Source organism: Leptodactylus fuscus, chromosome 2 (genome assembly GCF_031893055.1).
Source record: "Leptodactylus fuscus isolate aLepFus1 chromosome 2, aLepFus1.hap2, whole genome shotgun sequence".
Taxonomy (NCBI): domain Eukaryota; kingdom Metazoa; phylum Chordata; class Amphibia; order Anura; family Leptodactylidae; genus Leptodactylus; species Leptodactylus fuscus.
This window is the reverse complement of record NC_134266.1, coordinates 88445030-88458632: the sequence shown is the minus strand read 5'-3', so window position 1 is coordinate 88458632 and position 13603 is coordinate 88445030. Positions and strand designations below refer to the sequence as shown.

At 41.2% G+C, this 13603-nt stretch overlaps 1 protein-coding gene across 3 annotated transcripts in view; it reads left to right on the top strand.

The window, feature by feature from the left end:
- Positions 1–2702: 2702 nt before the first annotated feature.
- The window catches only part of TRAF3IP3 (TRAF3 interacting protein 3), a 38075-nt gene continuing 27174 nt past the window's right edge, over positions 2703–13603 (top strand). The window contains exons 1-2 of one of the 3 annotated variants that reach the window (XM_075264168.1): positions 2703–2759; positions 11960–12348. In XM_075264168.1, the coding sequence (XP_075120269.1) occupies positions 12022–12348 (327 nt within the window). In that variant the 5' untranslated portion in view covers positions 2703–2759; positions 11960–12021. Of the gene's footprint in view, positions 2760–6673; positions 6733–9102; positions 9290–11959; positions 12349–13603 lie in introns of those variants that run through there. The other 2 variants (XM_075264167.1, XM_075264166.1) reach the window with 2 other exon arrangements.

Sequence of the window (13603 nt, the reverse complement as noted above, 5' to 3'; positions counted from 1 at the left end):
CCATTCACTTCAATGGGACTGCTCGGAGTGAAAGAAGCAGCCCATTCATTTCTATGGGGAGCGCTCGTATGCCGGCTCCCATAGAGATGAATGGAGCTGCTTTAGACGCCGCTTATTCTGAACGTGTTTTACGTTCAGAATAAGCTAGCGTTTACTCAGTGTGAATGCACCCTAAAGTAGACATTTGTTGATTTCAACAAAGCTGGACAGATTTGGGTTTATGCAACAAAAAAGACCAAGCTATAAGAGGGGCATCCTCACAAAGCTGGACTACTGAGTTCAGCCAAATGTCACACCATCAGAGAAGAATCATTTTTGCCTTAAAAAATGTAATGGACAAGGATCACATTGAAATGGAAATGTTTGACATCTGCAGGCTTGATGTTTGACATTGTTCATAACTATGTAAGCCTAGATTCACATCTTCATTCGGGTTTCAGGGGTTAACTTGGGGACCCTCTGAATGGAAACTTAATCCGCATAAAAAAGCGGTAACCTTAGGAAACCCATGGATCCATAGACTATAATGGGGTCTGTGTGGTTTCCACACAAAAAATACAGAAAAAAAGTCCTGCTTGCCAGATACCCAGGGGGAAGGGTCTTGGAAGAGGAGCAGCAGACTGTAGAGGTACGGTCAAGACATAACAGCTTATGCGAATAGTTGTAATTGCATCATCACGTCTTGAAATTAAAACTGTCTTAAAGGCCAAAGAGGCAAAGTGTTTGTAACAGTAAGCACCAAGCAGACGCGTGGGCCCCCTCAGGAGCATGGGGTTCCAGCACTTACCTGGATATGCCGGGTGCTGATGTCAGCCCTGGTCAGTCAGGTGGTTTATGTGTGCAAGGTTAGACATTAAGGTGAATTGTCACAGGGCCTCCTAGCCATTGGCTAGTTCTTCCTGAGCTTCTCCATTGGCCTAGTGTTTCATTTGTTGGATATAGGTTTTGGCATGAAAAAAGCAAACTTTTTGAAGAACAGAAAAAGAACTAATATGACAAGGTACAGATCCTGCTGACCTTGAAGAGAAACATCTTTGACCTACTACTCCAGTCAAGATAGCTTTAAAAGAAAGTACCTCCATCAATGAATGCCTCCAGTAAAGAAAATGTTAGTTATTACAAGTTACTTCTGTCCTCTGACTACGTATTCCTGTCCTATAAAATCAAAGGCTCAGCCTTCATCGGCCAGGAGACAACACACCAGGTTGTGCCCTGGGGTAAACTATCACCACCATGAGCAGAGCAGTGCAGGCCCCCTTATTACTGCACAACATTGAGGAGTGTGGGAGATTTGGTAGCAATGACCACAGCCACTGTGGCCACTCCATGAGACAGGACCACTATTCCCATCCTCTCCTTACTCCCCACTGGATGACGACACATTGCAGCTCAGTCCAATGGTTGGGTAAATGGTTGTAAGTATAGCATTTCTGCAGCGAATTTAAAAAGAGACCGATGGGACCACAGTACAACAGCACTTAAAGGGATTCTACCATTAAACTACCTTTTTTTCTAATGAACACGTCGGAATAGCCTTAAGAAAGGCTATTCGTCTCCTACCTTTAGACGTGGACTCCGCCGCGCCGTTCCGTAGAAATACCGGTTTTAACCGGTATGCAAATGAGCTCTCCGCAGCAATGAGGGCGGGCCCCAGCGCTGAAACACCGATGAGCGCGTCCCCATTGCTGCCCAGAGCTCTTTCCTGCGCCGGCTCCTTGTTCCGCAGCAACTCCGCCTCTTCTGGCTTCTCTTGCTCTTGTAGTTCGATACAGGAGCATAGAGAGGCCACCCCAAAATGGCCGCTGGCCAGCTCCTGTATTAAACTGCAAGAGCGGCTACCCCAAAATGGCTGCCGGACGGCTCCTGTATTGAACTGCATGAGCAGCTTCCCAAAAATGGCCGGCGGCCATTTTTGGGTAGCTGCTCTTGCAGTTCAATACAGGAGCCGGCCGGCGGCCATTTTGGGGTGGCCTCTCTATGCTCTTGTATCAAACTACAAGAGCAAGAGAAGCCAGAAGAGGCAGAGTTGCTGCAGAAGAAGGAAGCGGCGCAGGAAAGAACTCTCAGGCAGCTTCTCTGCTGCGGAGAACTCATTTGCATACCGGTTAAAACCGGTATTTCTACGGAACGGCGCGGCGGAGACCACGTCTATAGGTAGGAGACGAATAGCCTTTCTTAAGGCTATTCCGACGTGGTAATTAGAAAAAAAAGTAATTTAATGGTAGAATCCCTTTAAGCAATGGGGATTTTCAAGGTTAGTATAAGATTATTTTTTTTTTATGAATTAAAAAAAATACAAAACAAACTGGACAATATTCTACGGTTGTTGTTTTGTTTTTCTTTTTTTCTACAGAGTCCTATAACTAAGTTTACTATAGTTACTTCCTATATAGCACCACAATAATGTTTTCTACATAACGAATCTATGTTCAATGTAATAGCAAGTTTCTAGAGTCAGGGACACACAGCATCAAATGTGCTTAATGGCACTGTTGGTAAATAAGGAGTTAATCTAATAAAAAGATGGCAGTGTCACCTCAGCCAAGAACTGAAAGGAGGAAAGAGTAGGGGAGAAAAGGCGGAAAGTCTGAATCTTGTGGCTTTCTTAATTTCCTGTTTAAACAAATGCACACTACAATGTGACAAGAGAGCGAGGTGAGAAATGTGTCTTTTATGAAGACATCCCTAGAAGCAGAGAGAGAAACGCATCTTTATTTGGAGGCTGGACATTCAATACATTACTTCACTGAGCTGTACAGGTAACAGCATCCATTAACAGTCATTTCTAGTGGGGTTTGTACAGTAGAACCGGCAAGGCATGCTGGCTGTCTATTTTCTTCAATGGGTTGGACTCTTCGTAGCTTTTCTACTTCTGTATTTTCATTTTCTATTATGACAGAAGGGCAGGCTGATGAATTAACCACGGCTGCAAGAAAAACATTAAGCTTAGAGAATATACAAGAATATATAATAACAGGATCATTTATGTCACACTCATTTTTGTTGCTATTTCGAGTAAAGTGTCATCTGAAACTTTCAAATGTTGCTCAACAGCATAAACCTGGCTTACAGCTTACAAGAGGTAATGCAACTGACCGGAACAGCCTGCTGTAAATGCACACCATCTTTCACCAGCACATAACAGATATGATTGAACTGAGAGTGAAAAGTTTCAGCCATCCACCCTCTTTCCTTCTAACATTCTGCACATCTTAGGGCATTATTTCGATGCCTCTTTATTTTATTTACAGATATAAAAACTGATATTGGCACAAAATGGTTAAATAAGAATTTATGCAATATTATTTACATAGAGGGGTATACATAGAGAGGAAATGCTCATGGGTAGTCCCCTCCTCATACAGACACCCATCTTTAGCAGAACTGACTCCTCATTTGACCACTAACCATGATGTCATTGTGGAAGGGGAGAATCGTGTCATGTTCACATAACCCATAGAAAGGGATGAGTGTAAGCAGTGCTGGTTTCAGTTTTATGTGGACCCTTGGACGAAAGAGCCTCATTGGGCCCCTTTTGGAGCAACTCATGTAAAGCAAAAAAACAAAAAAAAACAAAAAACAACCGAAATTAAACCTACTGGAGTGGACTGTAATACAGCTCAGTCTATATAGGCAGATAGAACCTATACAGATGTTGATAAGTAAAGATGAATTTGAGGCGGATATTTGCCTCTTTATTTTCTGCCCCCTGACTCACAATGCTAGAATGATATTACATAGCAGGCCCGGAATAGGCCTAATCTGTGGGGAGTCTCAAGGTGCGGCCTCTGTGGCTGAATAAGCTGCATAGTCTGCGGCAAGCAGAATGCTTATTTTCTCAGTGTCCTGCTCCAGCCTCTACCTACTATAATAAACAATGGGTTGCAGAATGAGGGAAGACTCTGTCGCTGGTTTGGAGGCAAAATACACAAGATTCCACTATATGAATGGAGCCTGAAAATGTTAACAGTGCAATGGATTTTACCTGTACTAATGGAAGTGCTCAATGCAGAATAATAATATGGTCTATAGACTAAATATATCAATTTGAGGTTCTTCATTACACAAATCTAATAATACAGTAGGAAGCCCATCTTCCCCGACAAAGCTACCTCATTCAGGTGGGACCCTACACTAAATAGACGTACCTCTCTTGGACCCATATATATCTACAAATGTGAACACACGTCAATAAACATACGTCTCATGGGCCCAGAACAGGTCAGTGTGAACACAGGGCAACTAGGATCCAGAGCCACACTGTACAGTACTTAAAATAGATTTGGGCAGATGGGGAACTGAAGGGCATCCTTTAATTCCTCTAAAAAAGAATGTGATCTACTTACCCATCGTGCACGGTGGGCGGGCATTCAGGGTCCGCCATCTTCTTCATCCACGCCTCCTTTTCCTGCAGTGTTCTCGGGTCCCGTCTTCCTCCGGCGCTTGCGAACTGACATTGCTAAAAAAAAAATGGCATGGGCGCATGCGCAGTAGTAGAAGCAGCATGCTACTGCGCATGTGCCCAGGCCATTTTTTTTTAGCAATGTCAGTTTGCGAGCGCCGGAGGAAGACGGGACCCGAGGACATCGCAGGAAGAAGAGGCGTGGATGAAGAAGACGGCGGACCCTGAATGCCCGCCCACCGTGCACGATGGGTAAGTAGATCACATTCTTTTTTAGGGCATTATTTTAAAATGGGGGGGGGGTAGTTTAATATAACTTTAGCGGTGCCTGAATAGCCTTTTTAAAGGCTATTCACGCATATGTGGGGCTCTATCAGCATGATTTTGCTGATAGAGCCCCTTTAAAGGGGTTGTTCCAGAATCACAACTTAGCACCTATGCACATATATCACTACTTATGGCATGTCCATAGTGTGCATTCGCCGTTGCTCTATTTAGTCTCCATAGGGCTGATGCTGTACTACACTGTCTATGTCAGTCACATAGGCTTTACATGGCAAAGCAGTGTACAGTTGTGACCATTGCTCCATTCAAACAGGGCATAAGACCCATTTAAGTCCACAGAGATGAGACTATCATTTAGCCAGTGGATAGGTTAGAAGTTGTGATTTTGGGACAACCACTGTAATGTCTGCATATCTTGGGGTCACAGGTTCAGTACACATGCCAGAACATTTCCTGGTGTATGTACCGAAAGTAGGAAATGCGAGGTGCCAAAAAAACTGTTCAGTATTGGTGTCATCCATAGTGCCTGAGAATTGTTATAGCCAGTCTCCCCATAACTTATATAACATTTGCAGTACAAGAAAGAAGCCTAGACATTCTCTATTAGCAGAGAGTGTCTCAGATTACCAAAGCACAGTGTACACAGAGGAGTCTGAGAATCTTGTACTCATTTAACAGAAACAAAGATGGGACTGGGAATAGAAAGAACTGCACCAGAAAGATCAAAAACCAGTGCACAGCGAGTATATTAACTATTAAGCCCCGTTCACATGGGGGGTGGAAGGGCGGATTTGGCACCGAAAGTGACGCGGGGAGCCGCGTCACTCTCAGGCCAAAATCCGCCTGCCACGACTGTCGCGGCTTCTGACAGTCGCAGCTTTTCCCTCCGGAGTAAGCTCAAATGAATGGGCTGACTCCGGAGGTTGCTGTCACAAGGCGGACGCTGCGGCTCAACGAGCCTCAGAATCCGCCTCAAGAAAGGACAGCTTGCTCCTTTTTTCGGTTAGCGGCAACATGCGCGCCATAATCCGCCCCCTCTGTACCCGTGTGAACGGGCCCATAGAGATCAGGAAATCAATTTGGCACCAATCAGGAATTTCTCAAACGTTTTAGATATTGGTAAATTTGAAGCTTTTGGGATTTTGTTCAAAATGGCGGTTGACATGTTACAGATCAGAAGACAGACAAGAAGGAACATATTAATTTGGCGAGTGGCCCAGTGGGTTACCGCATTATAATGTCACTGTCACTTTGGCAGCTAAAGAGATTGAAAGGCATTTGATACAGACTTAAGAGACCTCAGAGTATCAAACGTGACAGTTCATGGTAGTCAAAGCACTTTTGATTTGCACTGCATCAAATCGGATGACCAATTTGATAAAATCTGACCTGAAGCAAATTTCACTTATCTATCTCAACTAAGCATTATGCTTTATTGAGGGTTTTTTTTTTTAAATCCGATTTTATTGAACTTTTTCAGGTTATACAAAACAGAGATGAAACGCTAAAAACTCTTATAAATCACAATCAGGTACACACTTGAATAATACAGCCAGAGAGCACTGAGGCTTTTTTTTTGTCAACCAGAAGGTCACTTTAAGGTCTGGACAAGAGGCTAGGAAAAGTTTTCTGTATATTCCAAGTTGGGTATTGTCTTGCTGCTATGTTATTATGATGTGTGAGGTATCCTGTATGTAAGCAGCGATCTATACTTTATTATTGTGCTATGTACTGTGTTCTAGGCTAGTTGTTGTTATACTTAGAAAGCACACTGAGACATTGTCAGGTGGATGTATCATTCATTTTTGATCCCTTTGGCTGTTTTAATCCATATTTACATTTTCTTGGTAAAAAAAAAAAACACTAAAACTTCCCACAACTACTATACTAAAAATTATCAGCAATAGCAGTGTTAAGAAAGAACCAGATAATATTAGCTAAACACATTCCCATTGCTGTCTGTTGTGCAGAGATAACAGTCTCAAAGAAATTTGCTGGCTGTCACGCCGTCTCTCACAGGCTCTGCACAAGTCTCTCACCATTGGGTATGTATCTTTAAATTATATGTTTAATAGACTGTTGTTTTAGGTTTATTTTTCCTATACCTTTAAAGGCATATTCAGAATATGGGGTTTGCTTAACTTTGCCTTTATTTCTGTAATATTTATAGCAATAGTAATATGTGGAATGAACTTGTGCATCTGTAAAAATGAGGACAGGAAAGTGACTTAGGATGTGCAACATAAAATGGGTCACAATATTTTTTTTGTTTTCAGCTAAACCTACTATATTGTGAATGTTAAAACACAAACAGGAAGAGAAGGTGCGCAAATATATAAGGGCACATTATATAGCCAGTTCTTTACGTTGTGCAGCAAATTTATAAAATGATAACTATCTATCTGTAGTATATATAAACATGTTGCAAACAGTATTAATATAGAGTGCATCAGTCAAACTCGTTCCCTTAGAAGCACAAAGGTACAAAAACCATAAGGGCCCCTTCACACGGAGGATACCCTGGCTGATTTTGAACGTGTAAGGGCCTCTTCACACGACGTAAGCGCTCGGCTCATTCCGAGCCGTACACGCGAGCGCTTCTAAACACTTCCCATTCACTTCAATGGGCGTGCTCGTAAAGCCTGCACGATAATGTAATGGGGCTAGTGTAATAACATTTTTGTTGCTGACAGACTCCCTTTAACAAACTGTATGACAGTAATACACTGTAATTCTGACAATAAAATGGTTAATAATTGGAAAACTAAAGTCAATTGTTAATCTGAATATTACATGTAAACTCATTGACAAAAAAATAACGTGCCAGATGAAATGTTGGATTGCTGCTAAACTTGACATGCAGTTATGTATCAGGCAGATATGTAAATGATTACAGTTGTTGTCTCATTAGACACTTGCCACAAAAGGGTGCACAATTGCCTATAAAAAGGCTCAGAGGACTACTTTTGGGTAGTGTACCTCTTGGTTAGAAATTATTGATTGCCATACATACCTCTGTGACTCACTCAAGGACATTTTGCCCAGTTGACAGACCTTAAGAGGGAGTGCATAATTGGACTGAAGGAAACAAAATTGTCAAATTGCCCACCATTTATGCTGCTAGGAGTTGTTGGGAGCAGTGGTTACATGAGGGCACATACATGACAAATAGGCTCTGGATGGCACAGCCAAATCACAAATAGGGAGGATTGTTTCATCCGCAAACAAGCATGAATAGCTCCAACAGCTTCTTTTCCCACCATACAGACACTGGTGACAATTTCTTTATTTGTAGGGGTGTAGTGGAATTGTATGTGTCTTTAGTAACAAATCCATTTTCCGATTGGGATCCAACAATAGTTGAGTTTGAGCATGGAAGATTAAAGGTGTGTGCTTTTAGTCCTGCTGGTGTGATGATCTAGCAAACCACTGAATTCAACAGCTATTTACCCAAAGTAGCAATAATGGGGATACTAACAGCTCAGCGATATATGCAGTACATCCTGTGGATACATGTTGCCTCTTATGATAGGGCTTCTAACTGGAATTTTTAGAAGGATAATGCTCACCCACACAAAGCAAAGATTTCCCAGGAATGTCTCCACCAAATTGCAACGCATCTGTTTTTGCAGGCGGATTTTGAAGCAGATTCCGCGTCATAATCCGCCTACAAAAAACTCAGTGTGAACATACCCTAAGGCTCCTGGACCCTCTGCATCCCCTCAAGTTACGTCCCTGCTGGTACCCCTTCAGATCACTTTGAACTGGGGAGCTTTACACCCTAGTGTGAATGGAGAAGCACATCAGAAATGCCCCGTCTCTCGCTTAATTTCAGGGAGAACCTGAGCACTGTTTTTTGGCTATCTCTGGCGCTCTTACCGAAATGGATAGACCATTACATCTTCATCTCAACCACAGCATTCAGAAAAAGGGACAAAACTCATTTTCTCCGGATTGTTGAGGGTCTCAGTATTTAGACCCCCACTAATCTGCAAGTTATACCCTATCCTAAGGGGGAGGGATCAGTTCCTAAAATGCGAATACCCCATTAAGTCTGAGGTATTTTCATATCAGGTCTATTCTGGTTACATGGACAATGTTTTAGGTGTAATATATGGAAGTGAATGTAAGGACTTAGGGTTAATCGCTTGTACAATGGAGATTTGCCTTGTCAATGCTACACGTAAGTAATACAAGGAATCATTTTCTAGCTGCTTGTACAGATTTCTGGCTCACACTTGCTACACAGCACTTTCTGTTGACCAGACATGAATTTCATTTGTCCCTGAGGGATTATATGACAGAGCGCTGCTTAGTACACATGGGCACAAGCATGTAAGAAGACAGGCTCAGGCCCCTGAACCTATGACAAGAGGAGACATGTATCTGTTACACCTACATGGCAGCGCCCAATCACAGTCCACACACACGACACATGACCTGCCCCAAAACACTTTATGGTCTCAGGGATGCAGACACAACAATACAAAGTAGTGAAGCATTTCCCTGACAGAACCTCAGGTGACTTACTGCTTACATGGAAGCTCGGCCATGTCTTTATGTTTTCATTCAAAACTTCCTCAGAGTGACAGAAGGAATAAGGTAAGGACTGGTTTCTTACTGTTACTCCTCACGTACTGAGGGGCCGCACATATTACTGTCCTACAATTTGTTTCTAGGTTACCTCAAGGCAGTATTGAAGCAGGTGCTACAAGTCAGTGGATATAAGGCTAGGTGTATGGCTTACGTTCAACGTTATAAGTGGAAATATCTGCCATAGACTTTTCTTATTAGAATCTATGCTAAATGCATTATGTCCATTATGTCCCAAGGCTCCAACTTTTGGGAGACGGACCTGACTTCTCATAACCTTTACCTCTACTCTTTAAATGGGCTGTCCAGAAGAGAAACATGGACGTTTTCTTCCTAAAATAGTGCCACATCTGTCCTGTGGTTGTGTGTGGCATTGCAACCCATTTATTTCTGTGGAGCCAAGCTGCAATACCAGGCACAACCCATGAACACGAGCGGCTCTGTTTCTACAATGATAAGCCATGCCTTTCTCATATTAAGGCCAGTTTCAGATATTCAGGCATATTGAGTCCATGAAGTACAGACTGTGTCTGTTGTATTACCTGGACTAAACGCTGTCCAGGTATCTATTCATGTATGATGCCGTGAGTCACCTCCTCACTGCCCGACCACCATCTTGTACTGAAGCATCATACATGACTATGCTGTGAGTCTGGCGACTCTGGGACATACAGCAGAATGATTTAGAGAATGATGATGTCTGTCTGAAACTACGCATAGGCTCGGGCCCCACATAGCCAAAAGCAGCTAAAAAATGCTGTGGGGGAAAAATGTGTTTTTTTTCTGCAGCGTTTTACATTAATTGAGTTTTTCTTTGCATTTTTTGATTCTCCTATTAAATATATAGGGAAAATACTTGTGGTTTTATAAGCAAAAAGTTTCATGAAAAGTTGAGATATGTACAGGGTCTTGTTGGACAGTCTGTTCTGTACATGGAGGACATTTTCCTCTGGCAGTTTAAGTTATAAAACTCCAGACACCCAAAGGACCCCATTATAAACAATGGGGTCCGCAGAGCTTCATATGTAACCACCTTTTTAGCAGTCCATCTCTCCATTGTTCTTGTCCTCTGAGGTGTGAACCTAGCGTAAACATATATGTTATCTTACTGTATAGTAAAGCACAACTTCACCATTTATTGCAATTTGGGCCTAAAAACATAATATATAAACAATATAAACAAAATATATTCTGATTTTAATTTTATGCTTACATTTAAATAAATTTCAAACATAGAATTAAAAAAATTATATATATATATATATATATATATATATATATATATATATATATATATATATATATATAATCTTTTACACACTGAAGCATAAGTTCCTCTTTGTCTGTCCAAAAGATTGGGGGTCCTTTTGCAAATATGTGAGTGGCCTTTTCACATACTTTTGTGTGGTATCCCTTTACTTACCTACCCTTTTTAATATATATATTTTCTAAGTATTTTTTTTAATACTAGTCAGCAGCATTTATGTGCTACTACTTAGGGCTCGTTCACATCTGCGCCCAATCTCCGTTCATACAGGTTTCCGTTTCCTGCACAAAGCAGAGGCAGGAGATGGAAAGCTGCAGGAGTCTTTCAAACCCATTCATTTGAATGGGTTTGAAAGCTGTCCGGCCATGAGCGCCGGTGAGCGTTTTATGCTCTCCGCCGCAAAACCTTTTTTTTTTTTAAACCGGACACAGAGTCGGACATGCAGTACTCTGTGTCCGGTTTAAAAAAAAAAACGTTTTGCGGCGGAGAGCATAAAACGCTCACTGGCGCTCATGGCCGGACCCGATCTGACAGGTTTCCGTCTTCTGCTTGCAGAAGACGGAAATCTGAAAACAGAGTCCAGGCACTAGTGTGAACCGAGCGTTAGACATGAAATTTCATACAAATGTATCTGCCAAACATGGGTGTTATTTATCATTCGCTACCCTTAGACATTGTGATGAGACTCCTTTCCTTCTGACTCTGCATATCCAGAGGTATAATGGTATATGTGGGCTACATTAGTTGATGAACCATATCACTGGGAAATTGGTATCATCAAATAAAACAGATAAGCACAAGATAGACGAAAACGTTGCTGGAGTGCTTCTTTAGGTTAAGGCCACACATAGAAAAATGCAGGTAAAAAAGCTGCAGAAAGAAAAGGCAGTCTCAAGAACACTTACTTTTTTCACTGCTTTTCCAAGACATTTAGCATTTTTCACTCCCTCTATGAAGAAAAAAGATTTACATTGTGTGAAGCAAAATGCAAAACGCAGCGGAAGAAGTAAAAAAATGCATTGTGGCCTTAACCTCTCAGAGAGAATTTTGTTTTTGCTGGAGATATTTTTTTTGACTGGAAGTGCAGTACGGTCCAAACATCTAAATGCATTTCTGCACACACACAGGAACAAATCTGCTCCATGTGAATTCAACCTGAAGCTCTCTCCACATTTTTGTTAAGCAGTTTCGTGCTATATTTTTCAATGGTAAAAAAAAAAATGCAGTTTTCAGTACTGTTGTTATGTGACAGACACTATAATAGATTATTAGAATCCATTAGGATCATCGGAATCTGCTTAAAAACTTGATGCCTCATAGCTGTCATGGTTTCATTGTCCACATTGAAGCTTAGATTGTCTAACTATTGAAAGTTTCAGTTTATGTTGATCATTGTTATTTTCTTGTTGAAGGTTGAAGTCTTCACTGAATGAATGAAATAAAACTACACTGATGGTCAGCACCATAGATAACCATGGTTATTAAAAACGGAAAGTCCCCAGTTCGCCAAAATCTAAATACTGAAAACTTTGAAGAGAAGTATGACAGAAGACTTGAATTCCATGAAACCCTAAGGAGCCGCCACAATGCAACCTCTTGTCGCCAGGACAATCCCTGCTGGGGCAAAGAGCAAGAGAGACATTCCCCTAGAGAGCAGGAGTTTCTCAGGAGAAGACATCTCTGGACTGAGGAGACAGGAGATAAAGAAGTGAGATATCCCAAGTCAAGGAAATCTCTGACACACTCTTCTAGAAAACAGAATGTGAAAAGTCACGATGCAGAAGTCTCCACAAGTATTCAGGTAAGGTCATTGCCTGAGAGTGCAAATCATGTGGCAAAAACCATACATGGATAGGTACTGTCATAGGCCACTGGCACAATAGCAGTATTCTGGTCATTATTTGGCATCAGTAGTTGAAAGACAAAACCAGGAGGGAGTCCAAAAAACAGAAGAGATACAAATCTGTCCATGATAGTTTTTCTCTATTCCTGTTCCTCTACTGATTTTGGCTTCCAAATATTAAAGGGATATTCCCATCTCAGTAATTCCTTTCTGGACTGGCTTATATAGCTTATGTAAATTGAAGCCTTTTCCTCAATATATTGCTTTTGAAATGTTGCTTTGTTTTCCTGTTATGTGACCTTATTCCTCCTATTGTTTACACAGTGTTTCCATAACACCGTACCTGTGTGATAGGACAAGTGGCGTCACTCACTGCTCTCACTGTTATCTACAGCTCTGCAGGACAATCAGTTCAGCTAATTTCAGTTTGCAGATAAAGCTGAGTCTGTTATCTCTCTATGTAAACACACAGATAACACTGAGTCCATTCTGTACAAGCATGTGCATTTTATCTGATTTGCATAAGTATTGTGATACTTCATAGTGTCCCGTTCAGCAAGGTGGGAGGCAGAGGAGAAATACAGGAAGTGAGAAGAGACAGTAGGCAAAATTCTGAAACAGTGAGATTGGAAAACCCCTTTAATGCAAGTTACTGAGCACAACACTGTTGTGTGAAAAGGGGTTACATTTATGCAAATATATAGTATACTACAGTATAGTGTATACATTTTACATTTATTTTAACAGTTTTTTTCTGAGGGTACTGAAAATCCTAACGCATAAGCAAGTGCATAGTGTGAACATAGCCTTAGTATTTTTGGTGTGTTGTAGAATAAAAGCAGGCTTCTCCTCTTTTTCAGAAGGTATATTCAGCTGTTGCAGTACAGAACTACCTCACCACTTTATCTACTGCCAAACTGCATGTTAATATATGCGTTTTTGTACCATTTTGCTGCCACTGTTATGTTTTTAGAGAATTAGGTCTAAGAAATGTTCCCAAATATTCTACCGAAACTTAGTTTATAACTGAGTCATGATTCCAACTGTAAGTGAGAAAAAAAACACAACTTAACAACTAAAGCTTGACCTATAGAACATAGAACAATTATGAAAAATAGCAGGTTACCTAAAAGCGTGTCTTGAACTGTGGACAAAACTTATACATACATATTTTCAATGTCTTTTTGTTTGTTTGAAAACTATTTTTTTCAAT